Here is a 23289-nt window from a genome sequence, read left to right on the forward strand (position 1 = left end):
AATGTCGGTTACCAGGTGTTCACCATATGAATGATTTTAATGCATGCATACTGTTTACAAGAAATGGAAATATGAAATCTTGTGGTCTATTAATACGAATTGATAAATATATAGGCTAAACCTATAACTCACCAACATTTTTGTTGACGTTTTAAGCATGTTTATTCTCAGGTAATTATTAAGAGCTTCTGCTGTTGCATACTAAATTAAGGACAAGATTTGGAGTCCATGCTTGTATAATATTGTTTGAAAACTGCATTCGAAGACATATGTTGTTGTGTATTACTATTGTAAACCATTATGTAATGGTCGTGTGAATATGCTATACTTTTGATTATCATTTTTAAACCTTTAACGATAAATTAAAGGTTATGCTTTGTTTTAAAATCGAATGCAGTCTTTGAAAAACGTCTCATATAGAGGTCAAAACCTCGCAACGAAATCAATTAATATGGAACGTTTATAATCAATATGAACGGGACATTTCAATTTACACGCATAATTTAAATCTTAAAAAACTGTCTGAATATTAATTCATGTTTATCACGAAAAGGATAAAAATAACTCGTTCATTAAAAAAAAAAAAAATTACTCCCAAAATACGAGAACCCTAATCGAATAAATTTCAAATTGTTTATTAACTGTCCCTACTATTTACAAAAAGTATTCAGGTTAATACTTCGTAGTGAGTATATAAAAATTATGACGTTGGCATGTAAAATCTTTCACCAGTAGGAAGAAGATTCCCTGAAGCAACGCAACGCTCCCATCATATTTATTCCCCTTTTTCTTTATTTCTTTCACAATTTCTTGTTGTCTTGTTCTGATTTCCTCATCATCTCTCTAAATCAACAAAATTAAAATTAGGGTTTTGATCCTTTCATCAATTCCATAATCCTAATCATAAAAAGGCGATTGCTTGAATTCATGGGTCAAGTTTTTCGCAAGCTCTTTGATGCATTCTTTGGCAATAGCGAGATGCGGGTACTTTTTTAATTCTGTCTTTACAATTTCTTTTACATAAGAATCTTGAGTTTTATCATGGGTTTGTTATAAAGTTCCCATCTTTGATTTAGTTCTGAACTTTGTTAATCTATGTTTGATTATTATATATTGGTTTCAGCTATAGAAAATTTTTGGGTATGAATGATTTGACTTTATTAGTTTATATTTGTGTGTATGACTTTGTGATGAGGTTGCAGGAGGTAATTTTGGTTGATGTATATATGCAATTATCAATAATTGTGATATGTTTTAGTATCTGAAGTTATCTTATAACTGTAATTCAAATATCTTATCATTTTGGCTACAATTATTTCCTATTTCGGTTGATGTAATCTACATTAATGAGATCCAATAGGGCACTTGTGTATCGATTGATGTATGTTATAGTAATTTTTTTTTTTTTTTGGACAATTAGGTTGTCATGCTAGGGTTGGATGCAGCAGGAAAAACAACTATACTGTACAAGTTACACATTGGAGAAGTTTTATCAACTGTCCCTACTATTGGTTAGTCTTATTTAAAAAATGTACTATACTTTATCGATCTCGTATTTATGAAACTAGGGGAAGTTGTAAACTCGAAGCGTGTTTGTTTCTATTGTGAGCTCCCTTTGGATTAAAGAAATGGTCTAGATTTGAGACTATTTTCCTTTCATGTAGGTTTTAATGTGGAAAAAGTTCAGTATAAGAATGTGATCTTCACGGTTTGGGATGTTGGCGGCCAAGAAAAATTGCGACCTTTGTGGAGGCATTACTTTAATGACACCAATGGATTGGTAAGGATAACAATTATTTATTTATTTGTTTATTTATTTTATTTTATTTTTACATGTGCTATAATTTATTACGGTTAATTTTATATTGAGGTTATTATGTCCAGATTTATGTTGTTGACTCTTTGGATCGAGAGAGAATTAGCAAAGCGAAGGCAGAGTTTCAGGTATTATTAGTGTATCTTGTAAATTAGTTAAATGATTTATAGAAGTTGATCTTTGTTTGTTTTTAACTTCTCGTATTCTTTTCAGGCCATTATCAATGATCCTTTCATGACCAACTGTGTCATTTTGGTGTTCGCAAACAAACAAGACATGGTACATTTACACTTCAATATAATAATCTTTTGCAGCATTATTTCTTTAAGTTAGAATCTTCATGCGTTTTGGTGTCTACAAATATTAATCACATATGATCGTGCTTCGTTATTTCTGTCTAGTTGATGTCCGTTCTTTTCATAATAATCTAAGGAAAATACCCATAGTAAATAAATACAACCTAGATATTGCCTTTAATACGACACCTTTATTGATTATATGTTTATCACTTTCTTCATATCCTGATCACTAACCCCATAAGACATATTAGGCATAAAATGAAAGTCATAACTAGTAAAGTAAGTAGAATCAGTTGACATAGTGATGAGATTATATTTGCTCATTAGATCTCTGAATGCATGCATAAAACAAACTAAAACTAAGCATTTGGCTTATGATGGATATCAACACATAGGCTCATTGAAAAACATTGCTTTTATCCTTGAAAAAGTATTCACTAAAACGTTTTGAAAAAAATCTAGTATCCTATCTCTGTATACTACTATTCGTATCTGACTTACCGACCTATTTTGCAACCGTTACATATAGATATGGGTGCAAACGAGCCTAGCCAGAGCCTCTTATATTAATTGAGCTCGGCTTGTTTCGAGCCTCTTATATTAATATTTTGGTATGTAAATGAAAGGCTCATTAATGCTCGCGAGCTTGTTGGGCCTCGATATTAGAAACTTGAGATCGTATACTAAACGGAGAAGGTTTTCCTTTTCAGGTTCCCTGGGTAGGGCAAACACTTTTTACTCACATGTATAAAGCCTAACCGGGTTATCCCATAACAATTTTGGAACCTTTTTACATTCCAAGATGTGCTGCTAGTTGGGTACTGGGACGCCAACCACTAGGCCATCTTGTGATGGTTTACTAACCAAGCTCCAAAATGTGCTGAAGCTCGGGCTATAGCTCGTTTATGCTCGGCTCAAATCAATCTAAAAACGAGTCGAGTAGCTCGACTCATTCACGGCCCCACATAATAGGACCTTTGTGAATTTTGAAAGTTTCCAAAAGCCTTATGCATCAAAGTAAAACTCAAATTTTATGGTATTCAGACTTTAAGTGAGTTGGCAAGTCGTCGTGACTTCCCGTATGGAGTTGGAACGTCATTTTGACTTGAGTCGTGTTAGTTTTTTTTGTTATAGGTCATAAAATTATCATAACAAGCATGCCTTGTTGGTGTTGATAAAGAACAAATATTACGTGCTAAGATATTCATTACACGTGTTGCCATTGACTTGCTACCTTTTCCAGTTTATCTTTCATGGATTATGGATTTAATACTCTGGTTGTGGTAAGAGGGATATTTGGATTGCTTATTTAAGCGCTTATTGCCTATTTTGACAGCAAGTTAGCAGATCCAAACACCCATATAATAACTGTTTCATCTGCTTGAAGGAATAAATACTTACTAATAAGCTTGCTAGCACCCTTCTTATTTCTAAGCAGATAAGCAATTTCAAACACCTTTAAAAAGTGTTGTACATGACGGTTTATTATTAGTTTTGAGGTGGCGTTTATTCAGATGTACACAATTTTAAGCGTGTTAACGATACCTTAAAGGCTGTCATTAGAAATATCCTTTAATCATATTACTACTAGATCCTTAATTCTTATTAACCTAACATCAACATTCACATGTAGAAGTGAATCAACAAATGCATGAGATCTAAATTAAGTTTAAAGAGGTTCTGTTAAAACATGTTCCAAAGTACAATTAAATACAGTTTTCCTGGATTTAATATGTTATCAGCCATTAGTGTAATGGATTTTGATTATATGTTCAGTTTTGGATAATCAGGTTTGTAGTTACCTGCAACAAATCTGATTATTATTTAGTAATGTAGGGGTCATTTTACATGTTAATCCTTAATTAATGATTTGCTAGACATGAGAAGCACATCCTACCACTGTTTTTGTTAGAATTGGTTATCTGGTTTTATTGATTCAAATCTCATAATCAACGTAAAAAAATACTTTGAAGCGAAAAGTAATAGGTTTCAATACTTGCATATTCCAATGTTCTGTAACTGAAATATTGTTGGGATTTTTGTTTATATACAGAAAGGAGCAATGGCACCAATGGAGGTATGTGAAGGTCTAGGGTTGTACGAGCTGAAAAACCGAAAATGGCATATACAAGGAACGTGTGCACTCAGAGGAGACGGTCTATACGAGGGGTTGGACTGGCTAGCTAGCACTCTGAAAGATATGAAGGCCGCCAGCTCATCGTTCTGATTAACCATGGTGGGCTAATGAAGTCAACCATGTTGATCAATAACCCGACTTTTTCTTTATGTATATTGAGAACAAATGAGCCTTGGATAGTTGTGTCGAGCTTGGCACCCGGTGTAGTATTACTGTTGGCATAATGTAAAAAAGAATCGTCGCTTTGTGGGTGTTTTGTTTAGATCTCTAATCTATATATTATGCAGAAGCAGAGTGGGTGGATTAAGACCAAACCGGTCACTATCATCCCATCTTCGTGCTCAGTTTAGTGCATCACAAGACAGTGTCATAAGCACCTTCTCGTTCTTCTGTTCATCTTGGCGCAGTGGTGTGAGGGTCAACCACATGAATACGACGGATTTTCTTTTCTTTTAAATTTTTAAACTAACTTTAGGGAAGGAAAAAAAAAAAAAAAAATTAAACCCCTTTTTCAATCACATATACTATCTAATATAGTATATATTAAAGGGATGGTAGATTTGCTTGCATCAAATTATATCGATGATTCATATCTATTACTATTAGAGATCATATTATTTCTGACTTTTTACATAATGCACACAATAACCTCACGTTACACGTTACCCGGGAGGGCAAATAATTAAACCTCATACTCTCTATTGTGCGCACCCATCAGGATTGATTCTTGGCCATTTTCAATCCTTCTCTGGCCACCCTAAAATTTGAACCCGAGACTTCTTGCAAGGATGTCAGGGCCCCGACCAATAGACTATCTGAGATCTCTTATATAACACTCGGTAAAAAAATTCGTTAATTCATAATATGTGGTGGATGTAGGTATGTTTGTTATAATTCCGTTTTTAAAGGCAATTCATAATGTGTTGTAGGTCTACATAATGAGAGTGATAGTTTACAAAGTAGTGAACATTTCAACACAAAATTAGTTGTAAATCAACTTTTCAGTTGTCTGTATCAGACAAGCAAAAGTTGCTGCAAAAATGCTCAACCTCCATATGAATATATCATACTTGCATAGTGTGTAGGGAAAAGAGATGATACGGAGTAATATATTTACCATGATACCTCTTCATGTGATTGACACATGAGCTAACGGAATTTTTTAATGGGTGTTGGTGGATGGACTGCTTGACGTAAAAATCAATTACTAATATATAGGGATCAACAACTACAACTAAAACTCTTTTTCATACATATAACTACAACAATTGGAGTAACTGTTAGTATATGTAATCTCTAGTTTTAGTGTACAACGTTATGTTAGTCATGTATCGTCAGCAACATCGTCTCAACAGTTTAAAGACCCTAGACGGAAATAAAAATGGGCCTACATATACGTTAATTTTTTTTACCACACATTGAAAAATATTACTTCAATTTATCTATTTATATACTTGCATTGTATTAAACTATTAAAAACAATATACTTTAATTGACAATTCATTTATTTGATATAATTTAATATATTGAGAAAAATATTTACATATTCAAAATTTTAGGACCCTTCTAAATTCTTGAGCCCTATGCGGTTGTCTATCTTGCCTATGCTCGAAGACATCTCTGATCGTCAGACTTACTGACTTTCCGACTGACAGAGTCAGTCGATCGACTGAAGACACCATCGGTAGATTAGTGTAGATCGGTTTAAGTTGATAGTCGCTCGACTATGTAAGATAGTCGACTGACTGTCGCTGCAGACAGTATATATACGGGTTTAGGGTTACTTTGTCATGTTACACACCATATACAACCCTCCTTTGATTTCCACTATATGATAGAGTTTAGATTGTCTCTAAGATCTCAATATTCGTCCAACACTAACCATAACTCAAGTGTAGAACTCACTCTAAAAACTAGCTTGACGGAGAAGAGAACACCTAGACATATAGGCCATCACCCAATCTTATACTTGAGCGATATGGGATCATAACAATGGATAGATAAGATCTTAGTGTTGCAGGATCGTCGGAGGTCTTAGATTTTCACGGAATGTTTGATTTTGTGTGTATTCTATTTTTTGTCGTTAGTTTTTGTAGCGTTTAGTTAATCCCTTTGGCTTAGTTTCGCTATGTTTCATGGCTTAGTTTCGTTATGGTAGTGGTGTGATGGTGTTGAGTGGTGGTGGTGGTGGTGGGTGGTGGATGGTGGGTGGTGGTGGTTGTGATGGGTGGTTGGTGACGTCAGTGACAGAGCTTGAACCTAACAATGATGGGGCCAAAAATCTAATCAAAACATGGTCTTAATATATATAAAGAGATGCATTCATTTTGTTTAACCAATTATTCAAGGTCATTAATTTTTTCCTAAACTGCTAAATTTTAAATGAGATATGCAGGTACTCTTTAACAAAATAATATACTCCCTCCGTCCCAAATCTATTGTCCATTATTCCATTTTGAGATGTTTCAAATTAATTGTTCAGATTCTTTTTCAACCAATCAAAAAAGGTTAATTTAGAGAGAGAAGATATATTATTGGTGGAGAATGAAGTTAGTGGAATTTTCTAAAACTGCATATTTTTTGTCTAAGTACAATAGATTTGGGACGGAGGAAGTATATTGTATATAGTACCATATACAAATAATACAAAAGTTTAAGAATTGATGAAATAATAATAAATCTAATGAATAAGTATATGCTAGACGTTCAAACTTCAATTTAGTGGGGTCACCATTTGAACTTAACAAAAATTAGTCCCTAATATTATAGAAATTGCTAGTGAGGTGGGACAAATTTTTTTGAGGGAATCATAGCACCCCCTGTCCTTATTATCCTCCGTCACTAGGTGGCGGGTGGTGGCGGCGGGGGTTGGTGGGTGGTGGTTGATGGTCAGTGGCAATGGGTGAGTGGTGGTAGTGTCAGTGTAGCCGATGATTGTTAAATATCAACCACCGTGCCTTTCTCTTTTCTAATCAATGGTCTAGATTATCGATGACAATGGATCGGATATGGATCGGATGATGTGAGATGACTCGGAAATTTCTGACCAAATTTAAACTTAATCCTTAAATGATTTAATGTTTCCGACACGATAAGCAAAGTCTGATAAGTTAAATCTCAAACATTTTGAACTGTGTTCATGTATCCATTTAACCTCGACCAAATTTTGACGAGTCACGAACGATTGTAAACATAAGATATGTATGTATATATATATATATATATATATATATATATGTATATATTATAACTTGAAAACGTTAACAAAGTATTAAGTGTATAATACTTTACATTAAACGTATTTGTCTCAATATATGTTTTACATGCTTATCGACGGAATTAAAGGATATTATCAAACGATCGAAGTAGAAGATATTTTGATAGCATCTAACAATCACATAGCGATTACGATTGTTACGGGTCTCTGTTGTGAGGTCCACTTCGATTTAGAAAATCTTTCCCTTTTGATTATATTTGGAATTAGATATATAAAATAACTTGCAACGTGTTTATATTGTATATATATATATATATATAGATATATATATATGGGTTCGAAATATATAATTTTTTAAAAAAAGGTTTATAGCACTCGTTTATTGTTTCATAATTAAATATTTCAAAATAATATATATTTTACGATGTGATAATATATAATAGTAATTTAGATATAAAACGTTTTAATATTATTATTTATATTTTAATTGATAACGAGATGTTGATTTAAGGAAGCAAATGACCAAAACACTCAAATGATTAAGTTATACTTCGGGTAATATAGTTTATCATTGATTAAGTCTAATTATTGATAAATGTACACGTCGCGAAACGTAAAATACAATTTTTCTAAGCGTACGAAAGGACGTTCGAGAAACCAGAACCGAGACATAAACCGGGCTTAAATGTACGAGACAACGGAGCTAAAATTACAAGTCAACTATGCACGAGAATATAATATAATATATAATTAATTAAAATTAATTATATATATTATATATAAATATAAAATTATGTCGACAAGCTTGCAAGCAAAAATTTCTGAGCTGGAAGTGCGCACCTTCACAATCGCGGAGCTGTAAGGCATAAAAACTCCGCGATCGCGGAGCAGTCAAAATCAGAAATGGCTATAAAAGCCCGAATTTTCTTTGCTGAATCCATCCACCTTCTATCTCTCGATCTCTCTACATATATTATTATTATTATTATTATTATTATTATTATTATTATTATTATTATTATTATTATTATTATTAATATTATTATTAATCTTATATTTAGGAGTATTATTAATATTATACATAAAATACTACGACGAGGTCATGAGCGAGTTATTTCAAAACAAGCTTTTGAAGCGGGATAAAGCTAAGGAAATTATGAGTTATAACTATGGAGGTTATGAGTATAGTTCATGGGTTTTGTTCGTGTGGCCAACCTAGCGTTTATCATTTCCGTTGCGTTTGCGTACTTTTCCTGCAATATTGAATCACAATATTGATACGTGAGCATTCATATCTTATCTTTTATATATTAATAGTGTATCCATGTCTAGGGCTCGAGTATATATGTTTATGCATGATTGTACGCTAAATTTCGTCGTTAGATAGTTTTATGATGAATCACGAATTTAATACATATACTACTGATATAAGGTATATGATATGCATGTTATTGGAAAGCTGGCGAAAAATTAATAACTTTTCATTTAGAAATCGCGTGATTTCGATGAACGAATTAAAAGATATGATCAACTGAATTATAATTGAATTTAATTGAAATTGCTTTTGAATCTGCAATTAATATTTAAACAACTTGTTTATAAGATTGATAAATTGGATTTTTAGATATTAATAGTCGAGTAAATGAACTCTTATATAAGACACGTCTCATTTTGTTGAACAATTGTCAAAGTTGACTGTCTTATCATGTTTTAAAGCTTTATAAACACTATAATCTGATTTTACAAGTATTGGAAAACTATGTGAAATAATAAACATGTATAGATTTAAAGATCATATTGGGTCAGATTGACTTTTGAGATGACTTTTGTTAACTTTTACATGTCGGTCTCGAGCATTAGGATTGTGATACACTATGACCTGACCTAGCTTGTTAGACATGTATTGACCAACATATGTTCTCTAGGTTGAGATCTACGGTTATTATGCATTCCGAGTTTCGGTCACATTTCGGTGAATGACCTTATGTGCTGCTAAGGTGAGTTTCATATGCTCCATTTTTAATTGCTTTTGCAATCTATATTTTTGGGCTGAGAATACATGCACTTTATTTTCAACGCAATGGATACAAGTACATACTAAATTCTACACTGAGTTTGAACCGAAAATCCCTTAGCTTTGGTAACTAGTAACTGCCGGTTATAAGAACTGGTGGGCGCGAGTAGTTATATATGGATTCATAGGGCTTGACATCCCCGTCTGTTCCAGGTATAGAAACCCTAGCCTGAACTATAAAACAGACGTATGCTATTTGAGTTTAGTACACGATGGATTGCGTGTATTGTACATGTTGGTTGCATGTATGTTAAAACAGGGGTACTTATTATAGACGTTAAAGTTTAGTTACCAGGGTGCTCAATCTTGTAGAATAATTTGATAAACGTTTCTGGATGAAACAACTGAAATCTTGTGATCCACCTTTATATACAGATTATGCGCAACATTAAAACTATGAACTCACCAACCTTTGTGTTGACACTTTTAAGCATGTTTATTCTCAGGTTCCTAGAAGTCTTCCGCTGTTTGCTTATCTGTTATACAAGCTATGTGCATGGAGTCATACATGCTTTATTCAAGAAAATGTTGCATTCACAAAATCATCACCAGGTATCTTATTTGACTGCATTATCAACGGATGTAGTATTGTAAACTATTAATTACGGTGATTGTCTATATGTAGAAATCATCAAACGTCAAAAACCTTGGAATATGATATTCAATTATGGTATGACATTTTCAAAAGAATGCAATGTTTACAAAACGTATCATGTAGAGGTCAGTACCTCACTGTGAAATCAATGAATGATGTATTCGTCCGAAGGGATTTGGACGGATCGTCACAGTTGGTATCAGAGCTTGAGGTCACAGGGAACCAGAATTTACATTAGTGTGTTTAACTGGTAATTGTTAGGATGCATTAGTGAGTCTGGACTATGACCGTATCTGTTTTTACCGAGTTTTGCTTATCATTTCTTGTCGGAAATTACATGCTTATCATTCTTAAGTCTCGACACGTTTTCTTGCATATATTGCATGAATAGAGTATAGAAAAAAAAATTCATATCTTAGCGTATCTGTTACTGTAAACTTTTCCTGACATCTTCCGAAAATTTCTCCGTAATTTATGGGATTTTGGTATTATATATACATATGTAAATTATGTGTTGAAGAATACCAATCTAAATCCTATAATCTATCTCATATCAAAAATCATCTCCCTAATTATACAAGATGGATCCCGCATCAAGTTCGAATTCCTCAGATTCCGACAGCTATTCCGATATGGAATTCGACCTGAGCTCCGAAAGCAGCGTAACCGGAATGGATCAACCAATTAGTCATCATCTATTCTAGATGAATTGGGGATGGGTTCGTAACTTACTTAATCATTGGAGACAAGAAGAAGGTGATCCCTTCCATCCACCACATTGCCCTAGTGGCGAAGAACCTGAAGCACTTACCGGTGAACTTGTCCGTAATACCATTTTCTCTCTCATTTCCCGAGTATCTCGTCACGATTATATACTATCTCAAATTCTAGATCTTATTCGTCCGCTCGTCCGAACCGACAATCACCCCGGTGTAATAGAAGAAGTCAACGAGCTTCGCGCTCAGGTAGTGACTTTAGAGAATATGGTGTAAAGGTTACAAGCACCACCAGCATCACCGGCATCAACAGTACCACTATCATCAACACCAACAGTATCATTACCACCACCAACAACAACATCCGTATTACACACCTCAACATCACAATCTGTCCCACGAGCATCAACGTCATACTCACCATAGATACCAAGGAGTACCAACAACAATAAACGATGAAGTATTGATTCATAACTTCATCGAAGAAATATTCTGCAGGGAATATGTAGTATCTAAAAGTTTTAGAGATTACTTATTCTAGTTCTAATTGTAAACCAGATGAGTGAGCGAATAGAAATGATGAAATAAAACCCTGATCGGAATGGTGCACGATTTACAAGCTAGATCTGCTTTACCAGCGGCATCAACAGTACCGCCAGCATCACCAGCGCCGTTAGTACCGTCAGCATCGTCAGCATCAACAGCATCTACAACATCATAAGCTCCACCAGATCCATAATCACCGCAAACATCATCACTAATCAACAACGCGTATATCGTATCAACGAGTTATGAAGTATTAACTCATTCCCTCAGAAGAAATTATATGTATATTTTATATATATATAAATTTTGAGATCAAAATAAATCTTTTCGTACTAAGCTATTACGTGTGAATCTTAACTAGTAGGTACTACTCGGTTAGTTCATGTTACTGATATGCTATGATGTACATTCTTCGTTAACCACAATCTCCGTTTCAACTCAATGAATTCCATTTCATAATAAACCTAGTGTATTTCAACTACATGTTTGATTTTACACTTTTATCTTCGATGTACTCGAAACTTTCTTGAAAACATCATTTATATCTTACGAAGTTCATAAGAATTCCACGAGCACCAACATCCTTTACTGAGGAATATCAATAAGAATAGATAATGAAGTATCAATTACATTAGTGAAATACTCCGCGAAGATTATGTAATCTTTAATGTTTTAGAGATTATTTATTTCTAGTTCCAACCGAAAATCAAATGAGTTTAATAGTATATTAACTCATTAAATCTGTATTACATCTGAAGAAAATATAGATATATATTTTCATAAAGACTGTAGTAAAATTCTTCTGTACAAAATATTACCTGTGAAATTTTTAACGGGTAGGTAATACCCGAAAAATATATAAGTTCACAATTAATATGCTACACTGTACATTCTTCAATTTTGATTCAAGAATCATTAACTATATTCACTACATTCACAGCGATATACATTCTTCTATAAGAATCATAACCACCATTTTCATACAAATTCGATTACACATTCTGATTTTTGACAGATCAGAATCCGAGTCAAGATTTAACAGAAGATATCACTATTAGATTTTCACATCTTACAAAACCATACTTTGAATTCAAAACTGTGCTAGATCCTTTGACATTATTATTACCGAAAATAACTTTGTAATTCCTTTTTAAAGTAGCCAGTTTTGTCACACCTCCAACAAATCAACTTCAATTTTTCATTCGAATAAGCTTTATTATAACGATTACCCCTTCATCATTGTTACAGGGGAACCTTTTATATCTCACGACATTAGCAGTAAACTTACCAACAACTTCATTGATCTTAGACCTTCCGAAAAATCATTATACTCATTGAAACTCTATCATGTACTCATCCACATCTTGTAACAATAATTGCCATACCAATTATCGAGAATTAGCGATCAGTATTTTGTATCTTGCAGTGTTTCTACATCAACAGTTATATGCATACATATAACAATTATCTCTTAGAATTATGATCTTCCATTATGAAATTCTGAAACACACCCAGCCTACGAATCATTTCTCAAAATTTTGAAAAATGCTGATGAAGTAGCAAAAACTGTGAACGACCTTAACAGCCAAAAGTTTGATGATAAAGAATAGTGTGTTGGCAAAGCTCAGAAAAAGAGAAGGTTTGGAACTGGAAAACGGATTGAGCAAACTATAAAGGAGGCTGTGGACAAATCACAAAGACTAAACCTGCCTTCAAAGAATCCAAATGATTCAGTGTCTGCTGAAGTCTTTAGCGAATACCATACTCCTTACTTTAAAACCTTTGTGGATAATATTCGTCATCATCCTCTGATCTTAAATATTCTAAGATATCATCGTATCTTTCATTATAAAGATCCTCGATATTTCTGAAGATATTTTCATAACGATTCTTACCTGAAATCATTTATCTCTTCACGCCATCTGTATTACACTAAAAAGAAAACTGATTAGGTTCTATATTCTATAAACCTTCAAGTTTTAATTATGAATGTTTTTGAAGTAATGTTGGGAACTGAATCATGAGTTACTATAATATAATGACACTTGATCAACGTAATTATATTACAGTAAGTCATGCTGAGTTTCTAATGAAACATGATGATTCACAGACGATAATGTCATCATGTGCCATGTTACACGACTCTTACATTCTACATAATCTCCAAACATATTAAGAACATATCTTCTTGATAATTCTATTTTCTGGATATTCTGGTAATTTGAAAAATTAAGATCGTGTTATTACAATTTCCTTTTTAGAACATTAACTATGTTCATTCCAAAATTCATATCTGCGAATTCTGGACCATTACATACGGTGCTTAATGGATAGAAGAAAAAACAGAGCATGAAGCTCCGAAATAGAAATGGGGGTATAAATCGCAGCAAAAAGGAGAGAGCATTAAATGTGGATGTCAATGATTATAGAAAGACAGAAGCAGGGACTCTGAAAAATAAGGAAAGATATAAGGCCCGATGACAACACATAAATTACAAACCGTGTATATCAATAAGTATTGCAACGTAAAGACACGGGAGAACTAAAAATACTATAAAGCCAAGAGTATAGTAAAAGTGAATAGATTCCTCCAGCGGCAGATGAAAAAGAAGAATGATAGATATGAAAGTTAGGAGTATATCAAGAATCAGAACTGGATGAAGCATGTTGACGAATACTTTAAAGTATGAGTTGAGGGAGGAAGAATAGAAGGTGAGCTGTGGAAATAAAGAAACGAAGGGAGTGGATTTATAACGAAAAATCTGACAGAGCAATCGTGACAGGTTATCGCATTTAATCAAAGAAGATCCTAATTTCCTTAATTACCGAAGAATCAAATCTTATTACGAAGATTTTCTCTAAATCCCTTAAACTCCGGAAATCAATCCTATCTACGTCAAAAGATATGACGAATCTACATTTATTCATTTCACTCTTTTGTAATAACTTCACTCGTACTCTTCACAAAATCAAATTGTTTTATCTATATTACTCAATGATGATAAAACTCTAATTTTTAGCTCGTATGCGTCATGAAAACATACTTATTGTCAGCCATGACCATTCCAATCAAATTTTGGGACGAAATTTCTTTAACGGGTAGGTACTGTGATGACTCGGAAATTTCCGACCAAATTTAAACTTAATCCTTAAATGATTTAATGTTTCCGACACGATAAGCAAAGTCTGATAAGTTAAATCTCAAACATTTTGAACTGTGTTCATGTATCCATTTAACCTCGACCAAATTTTGACGAGTCACGAACGATTGTAAACATAAGATATGTATATATATATATATATATATATATATATATATATATATATATATATATATATATATATATATATATATATGTATATATTATAACTTGAAAACGTTAACAAAGTATTATGTGTATAATACTTTACATTAAACGTATTTGTCTCAATATATGTTTTACATGCTTATCGATGGAATTAAAGGATATTATCAAACGATCGAAGTAGAATATATTTTGATAGCATCTAATAATCACATAGCTATTACGATTGTTACGGGTCTCTGTTGTGAGGTCCACTTCGATTTAGAAAATCTTTCCCTTTTGATTATATTTGGAATTAGATATATAAAATAACTTGCAACGTGTTTATATTGTATATATATATATATATATATATATATATAGATATATATATGGGTTCGAAATATATAATTTTTTTAAAAAGGTTTATAGCACTCGTTTATTGTTTCATAATTAAATATTTCAAAATAATATATATTTTACGATGTGATAATATATAATAGTAATTTAGATATAAAACGTTTTGATATTATTATTTATATTTTAATTGATAACGAGATGTTGATTTAAGGAAGCAAATGACCAAAATACTCAAATGATTAAGTTATACTTCGGATAATATAGTTTATCATTGATTAAGTCTAATTATTGATAAATGTACACGTCGCGAAACGTAAAATACAATTTTTCTAAGCGTACGAAAGGACGTTCGAGAAACCAGAACCGAGACATAAACCGGGCTTAAATGTACGAGACAACGGAGCTAAAATTACAAGTCAACTATGCACGAGAATATAATATAATATATAATTAATTAAAATTAATTTAATTATATATATTATATATAAATATAAAATTATGTCGACAAGCTTGCAAACAAAAATTTCTGAGCTGGAAGTGCGCACCTTCGCAATCGCGGAGCTGTAAGGCATAAAAACTCCGCGATCGCGGAGCAGTCAAAATCAGAAATGGCTATAAAAGCCCGAATTTTCTTTGCTGAATCCATCCACCTTCTATCTCTCGATCTCTCTACATATATTATTATTATTATTATTATTATTATTATTATTATTTTTATTATTATTATTATTATTATTATTATTATTATTATTATTATTATTATTATTATTATTATTATTATTATTATTATTATTATTATTATTATTATTAATCTTATAGTTAGGAGTATTATTAATATTATACATAAAATACTACGACGAGGTCATGAGCGAGTTATTTCAAAACAAGCTTTTGAAGCGGGATAAAGCTAAGGAAATTATGAGTTATAACTATGGAGGTTATGAGTATAGTTAATGGGTTTTGTTCGTGAGGCCAACCTAGCGTTTATCATTTCCGTTGCATTTGCGTACTTTTTCTGCAATATTGAATCACAATATTGATACGTGGGCATTCATATCTTATCTTTTATATATTAATAGTGTATCCATGTCTAGTGCTCGAGTATATATGTTTATGCATGCTTGTACGCTAAATTTCGTCGTTAGATAGTTTTATGATGAATCACGAATTTAATACATATACTACTGATATAAGGTATATGATATGCATGTTATTGGAAAGCTGGCGAAAAATTAATAACTTTTCATTTAGAAATCGCGTGATTTCGATGAACGAATTAAAAGATATGATCAACTAAATTATAATTGAATTTAATTGAAATTGCTTTTGAATCTGCAATTAATATCTAAACAACTTGTTTATAAGATTGATAAATTGGATTTTTAGATATTAATAGTCGAGTAAATGAACTCTTATATAAGACACGTCTCATTTTGTTGAACAATTGTCAAAGTTGACTGTCTTATCATGTTTTAAAGCTTTATAAACACTATAATCTGATTTTACAAGTATTGGAAAACTATGTGAAATAATAAACATGTATAGATTTAAAGATCATATTGGGTTAGATTGACTTTTGAGATGACTTTTGTTAACTTTTACATGTCGGTCTCGAGCATTAGGATTGTGATACACTATGACCTGACCTAGCTTGTTAGACATGTATTGACCAACATATGTTCTCTAGGTTGAGATCTACGGTTATTTTGCATTCCGAGTTTCGGTCACATTTCGGTGAATGACCTTATGTGCTGCTAAGGTGAGTTTCATATGCTCCATTTTTAATTGCTTTTGCAATCTATATTTTTGGGCTGAGAATACATGCACTTTATTTTCAACGCAATGGATACAAGTACATACTAAATTCTACACTGAGTTTGAACTGAAAATCCCTTAGCTTTGGTAACTAGTAACTGCCGGTTATAAGAACTGGTGGGCGCGAGTAGTTATATATGGATCCATAGGGCTTGACATCCCCGTCTGTTCCAGGTATAGAAACCCTAGCCTGAACTATAAAACAGACGTATGCTATTTGAGTTTAGTACACGATGGATTGCGTGTATTGTACATGTTGGTTGCATGTATGTTAAAACAGGGGTACTTATTATAGACGTTAAAGTTTAGTTACCAGGGTGCTCAATCTTGTAGAATAATTTGATAAACGTTTCTGGATGAAACAACGGAAATCTTGTGATCCACCTTTATATACAGATTATGTGCAACATTAAAACTATGAACTCACCAACCTTTGTGTTGACACTTTTAAGCATGTTTATTCTCAGGTTCCTAGAAGTCTTCCGCTGTTTGCTTATCTGTTATACAAGCTATGTGCATGGAGTCATACATGCTTTATTTAAGAAAATGTTGCATTCACAAAATCATCACCATGTATCTTATTTTGACTGCATTATCAACGGATGTAGTATTGTAAACTATTAATTACGGTGATTGTCTATATGTAGAAATCATCAAACGTCAAAAACCTTGGAATATGATATTCAATTATGGTATGACATTTTCAAAAGAATGCAATGTTTACAAAACGTATCATGTAGAGGTCAGTACCTCACTGTGAAATCAATGAATGATGTATTCGTAAGAAGGGATTTGGACGGATTGTCACATGATGCTATATTCACATCCATATCCATATCCATTTAATTTTTCCTCATCCATATCCATATCCATTTAATTTCAGTTCATCCATCCATATTCATATCCGATGGATTAAGCGGGTTAATGGATGCCCGTTAGATATCAAATGAAATGTTAATCTAACGATGTATTCATCAATTTAATACAGATTATAACAAATGTAAATATTTAATCTTTATGTTTTTGATTTGTTACACATGTTTTGATTGTAATTTGTCGCCAATTGTAAATATGTAACTTTGAATATTGTTAGTAACATTTTAATAATTGTGACTATCACAACTGATGTGGTAGCGTGGGGGTACGTGATAGTACTATATTTTACTACGAAATACGTTACAAATTACACAAGTTTTAATTATTTATTTACAAATGGGATATACCTAAACCTTGCTACAACACTATAGGCCGTGTACCTAATCGTAGAGTAGTATAGTTTTTAGTAAGTCCGGTTCGTTCCACAGGGAGCGGGCTTATTGCACACTATATTTTTAAACAACTATATTTGTACAAAATATATATAATTATATATAATAATATATAAAAGGGGGTTTACCGTTTAATGACCGGTTTGTCGATTTATATTTTAAACGAAGCGTATAGTAAATGATGATATTTAAATAACAATATAAAATAAATAACAATAATTAAAATGACAATAAATAAAAGTATGAAGAAATATGAAATAAAATATATTATGCTTATTTAAGCTTCCGTAACCATGATGTTTGCCTGTTAATTTTAAGTTTTATGCCCATGGGTTAATTGTCCTTTGTCCTGGATTATTTAATATGTCCGTCTGGTTTTTGTCCACAACAGTCCATCATTCATAAATATAAAGTGCGAGTGTCCTCGTCAAATTATCCTTATACCCGAAGTTAAATATTCCAACTAATTGGGGACTTAAACTGTAACAAGGTTTTAATACTTTGTTTAATAATTACACCAGGATATCGACTGCGTGTAACCCAAGGTTTTAATACTTTGTTATCAATTATGCCAAGTGTCCTTGTACATAATTTCACCCCTGTTTTAATAATTCCATAGACTATTAATCCATTCCCGTGTCCGGTTAAATGAACGATTATTCGTACATATAAATACCCCGCCCATCGTGTCCAATCGAGTGTATATGGTTATTTATAGGGACGTCCAATTGTAAATCTTTATATTAAAATTAACAAACTATCATTTAGTTAAACAGATATAAAGCCCATTAATAGCCCATAGTCTAATTTTCACAAGTGTCGTTCTTTTGTCCAAACCTCAATTATGGTACAAAGCCCAATTACCTAATTTTAGTAATTAGACCAACATCATGATTACTTCGTTTTAAATAAGCATAATAATAATTTAGTTATGAGACATTAATTTAAAAAGGAGAACATAACTTACATTGAGTATTTATCGCGTAGTGTTACACGGACAGAATTTCGACTTCAAAACCCGTAAAAATAACCTTTACATAACCCGAACTAATCTAATATAAAACTACCCTATAATATATATATATATATATATATATATATATATATATATATATATATATTATATTTATTTATTTATTATATATTACGGAGTATTATTATTATTATGTTTTTTAAACTCGGCAGAATTCGTTGATATTTATAGGACATTTCTGTAATTTCAAACTCCGCGAGTTGCGGCACTTTTACCCTTCAAACTCCGCGAGTCGCGGAGTTCGTAAATCTAGCTCATCCCAGTTTGGAACCTAGCTTGTCGACATAATATATATATATAAATATAAAATATAAATAATTAATATAATTATTTATATATTATATTATATTATTGTGCATAGTAGACTTGTAATTTTTAGTCCGTTGCGTCGGGCGTTGATAGTTGACTCATGTCCCGGTTCCGGATTTTCGAACGTCCTTGCGTACAATTTAATATCTTGTACTTTGCGTTTTGTAACTTGTACTCTTGTCATTTTTAGACGTTTTTCATCAATAAATTGAACCTTTTGAATTGTATCTTGTACATTTGAGCTTTTTGGACGTTTGTGTCTTCAAATCTTCGTTTTCGCCTTTTGTCTTCGCACTTATTTATTTAAACAATTACAATGAAAATATAATACAATTACATATGAAAACCTATTATTTAGGAGGGATATTGCTATGAAATATATGTTCCTTTTTAGCCTTATCAAATATCCCCACACTTGAGCGTTGCTTGTCCTCAAGCAATACAGAACTTGAAATAAAAACATACATGAATCAATTTTTTATTCATCACACTTTGTACATCAGTGATTTTGATATGGTGGTATAAATAATGATAGTAACGATAGAACCATGGTTAAAGGTGGGTGTGTCATCCACAGTTGCCTCGGGTTTAGGTCAACGACACTTGCAATCAAATAGCCGATTTACTTTCGATTTCCAAAGCAAAGTGCACATTTGAAAGGTGGTTTAAAGTCCCACGTGACAAAGAAAATTTAGATCCTTTAGGAAATTGGATCTTTATGAAAACATTTGATCTTTGAAAATTCAATCTAGCTTTTACCCTAGATAAGTTTTCTGAAATAACCCTTCACCGGTGTTGCAAAATATTTTTGTGGGTTTTGTGTGTTTCAGATTTGAAAATTTTAGCTCAAAACTTATGGTTTTGTGACACCCACTTGCTAACCTTGTATTAGGAAAGCAACACGTCCAGTTTACTTGTCCCGTATATTACCTTTCGGCAAACTACCGTCCGGTTGTAAAGGAAAGCGTTGAACAAGCAACTGTTAAGGCAATGTCCCCTGACATGCTTTTAATTATGGTCTATAACGTGTCGGACGCAATTACTATCCTTTGTAGGAGCAATAGTAAAGCTCACCCTTATAATTTTTCGGTCTGGCACAAGGTCCTGTCTTCGACCATGCTATGCAACCACCGTTCTTACGGTTGACACCCGCTTTGGTTCAGGTGACCTAATGAATTCCAGGTGAATTCCTAGGATTTTACGTTCAATGGTAATGAACGCATTGAAAATAGGTTTTCAGAAAACAAATCGGTTTGTAATTTTGATCAAAATATTTTCTCGTTCAAGCTCGAGTTTAGATATCATCGAATTCCATGAGTTTGTAGTTCTCAATCTTTAAGGTCAATCTCAAGGATTGAATAATATCAGGCTTAAAAGCTGATTTTTAATCTTTAAGGGGATTATCCTTTCTGAGGGTCTGATTCATTAGTCTTATCAAGCTAATTTGCACGGCGCCCTCCCCATTTTACGAGACAGATCCTCTCATGGTTAGGATAAGTCTGACCACATGGCGACCCTGTTTGATGCTGAGGTCCGTGGATTTCCTGCTGATTTTAGAGATGACTTTTCTAGATTTTTCGTCAACCTACAGCTGGTCTGGACGACAACTTCCTGACCTAAATCAAGAAGCGCGTGTCTTTTTCGGAAGACTTTACTTCCTTTTAATGATGGAATTAATTCATCGTGTAGATCCATCTCTCTTTACAGTAAATCGGGTAAAACAGTTAATTTAGTCCAAAATAAAAGCACTTGCAATAACTTTACAGAAACATGTGATAGATAGTTTTTAATTGAATAACTTGGTATATTCTCCCCACACTTGGCTTTTTCTTTGCCTTTTTATTCTCCTTTATTCCATTTTAAATGAATTCAAGCGTTTTAGGTTGTTTCTCAATTTATGTCCTTTCCGAGGTAACAATAATTTCGGTATTAACACCTAATTTTCATCGTTCATAAATATGTATAAACATGATTTTGAATTCATTTATTTGAAAATTTTTAAAATTTTCACAAAATTTGGCAAATAAACTAAGTGCAAACTCGAGAGAATTTATTACCTTTCCCCACACTTGAGATCATGCAATGCCCTCATTTGCATGAAATCAGACTATAATTATAAATTCACGAGGGTGATAAGTGTAGAAAAGTGATTAAAAATACCCAGTTTGTAATTACAAAGCTCGTCGAATGATAGATGGTGCGCCTCATCGTTCATTCCTTCTTGTTTTATCACACATGTTTTTCTTCAAAAACGGTTGCTTTTCTGAACTGTTTGCTAAACATTGAAAATACGTCTTTTACCCTAACTCGTCATGCATTTTTTTTTTATTAACGAGTTATGTACTAACCCGAACCCCGAATTTAACGTTAAGTGGGGTTAGACTTCCCCATAATTAGCTGACGACATGTGAAGTCGGTAGAATAAGTTCCACGAATTAAAATAGTGAGCCAGTTATTTACATCTCGGGTGGTATAAAATATATCAATGGGTTTAAAGTTTAGACCCACCCGATCGTCACTACTTGATTCTTTTTTAAGTGTAGCTTTTAGTAAATGGATATGTCTCTTTTCCGGTTCTTGGTTAAATGGATCGATATACACCGACATACATATTATAGGGCGAACAATTCCTAACATTTCCTTCCGTTCATTCTCGGGATCAAAGGTTTCACCTCTATTACCCAATTGGGTGAAATTCGAGGTGTCATTATCTATTACAGCTCGTAGTTCATCTTTGGTAGATGACTCGTCTAGTGAGAATATTGGGTTGGAAGGTTGTGGAATGGTGAATTTCGGGATCGAATTAGATTCTTCTTCATTAACGGTACTTATTGGTCTCACCATTTTGGTCTCGGGGGTAAAATTTTCAACGTTATTGTTTTCCCAAGAGTACCAATTTGTCACCCTTACTTCTTCTTCATTCAGTGATTGATCGATGATTTCGTCGGTAGAGGCTAATGTGTCGATATGTTGTGAAATTGGTAAGACTGAATGAAAAGTATCATCGGGATAGTTGGTGATTTCGGAGCTCTCGAATTCATCAAAATTCGATGATATGAGATTTTCTTGCACACGACTCCTCAGATCCACAGGTGTGTAATCTGATAGAGTTTCAGCTTGCCTATTTACAAACTCTCTCATTTGTTCATTTTGAGCATCGAGTTCTTCGAGTTTGATTTTCATATAATCTAAAGAATTTTCAGGCACATAATTTTCCTCGTCTTCTGGTTGTTGAGTTTGGATATATTCTTATGAATAATCCCAATTAGAATTGTATTCCTCATAATCGTTCCATTCAGGTTCCATGAGTGCATAATTTTCTATAGGAACGTAATAATAACATTCCCATGTTGAGTGATAATCTCCACAGATTTTACAGCCAGTTATTGTTTCGTCATTCGTGATCCAAGATTGACCGAACGAATTGTCCTCAACATCCTTTTGAGAGTATTGATTAAATTGATTTCGGATGTCATAAAGAGTTTCCAAAATATTCTCGAGATTTTCCATAATGCGCTTATTACCAAATTTTAGCTACAATGTGGTGCATTTACTTAATTATCCTATTAGTTATAAAAATAAAAATTATATAAGTTATCAAATTAATAGACTTTTCTGCTTTTGCCCACGTTTCGAATAGCCAATAGATGCAGCAGGGAGCCAGAACCCTTTAAATCGGAAGCTCACAACTCAGCCACTAACAAATCCAACTATTACTACGAAGCAGAAAATTTGGATGTCTATCAATTTAACCACTTAAAATAATTTTTCGTTTGGAATTATTAGAGAAGAAGTAGAGAAAATTTCTAAGTCCTAAAAA

At 32.7% G+C, this 23289-nt stretch overlaps 1 protein-coding gene across 1 annotated transcript; it reads left to right on the forward strand.

Moving 5' to 3' along the window:
* Window positions 1-850: 850 nt before the first annotated feature.
* Window positions 851-4403, forward strand: LOC139892920 (uncharacterized). The gene is made up of 6 exons (XM_071876049.1): window positions 851-984; window positions 1421-1511; window positions 1665-1780; window positions 1885-1944; window positions 2030-2095; window positions 4169-4403. The coding sequence occupies exons 1-6, from the start codon at window positions 928-930 to the stop codon at window positions 4340-4342; spliced, it is 564 nt and encodes a 187-aa protein (XP_071732150.1). The 5' UTR covers window positions 851-927; the 3' UTR covers window positions 4343-4403.
* Window positions 4404-23289: the final 18886 nt, after the last annotated feature.

This window comes from Rutidosis leptorrhynchoides, chromosome 2 (genome assembly GCF_046630445.1).
Source record: "Rutidosis leptorrhynchoides isolate AG116_Rl617_1_P2 chromosome 2, CSIRO_AGI_Rlap_v1, whole genome shotgun sequence".
NCBI classification, from domain to species: domain Eukaryota; kingdom Viridiplantae; phylum Streptophyta; class Magnoliopsida; order Asterales; family Asteraceae; genus Rutidosis; species Rutidosis leptorrhynchoides.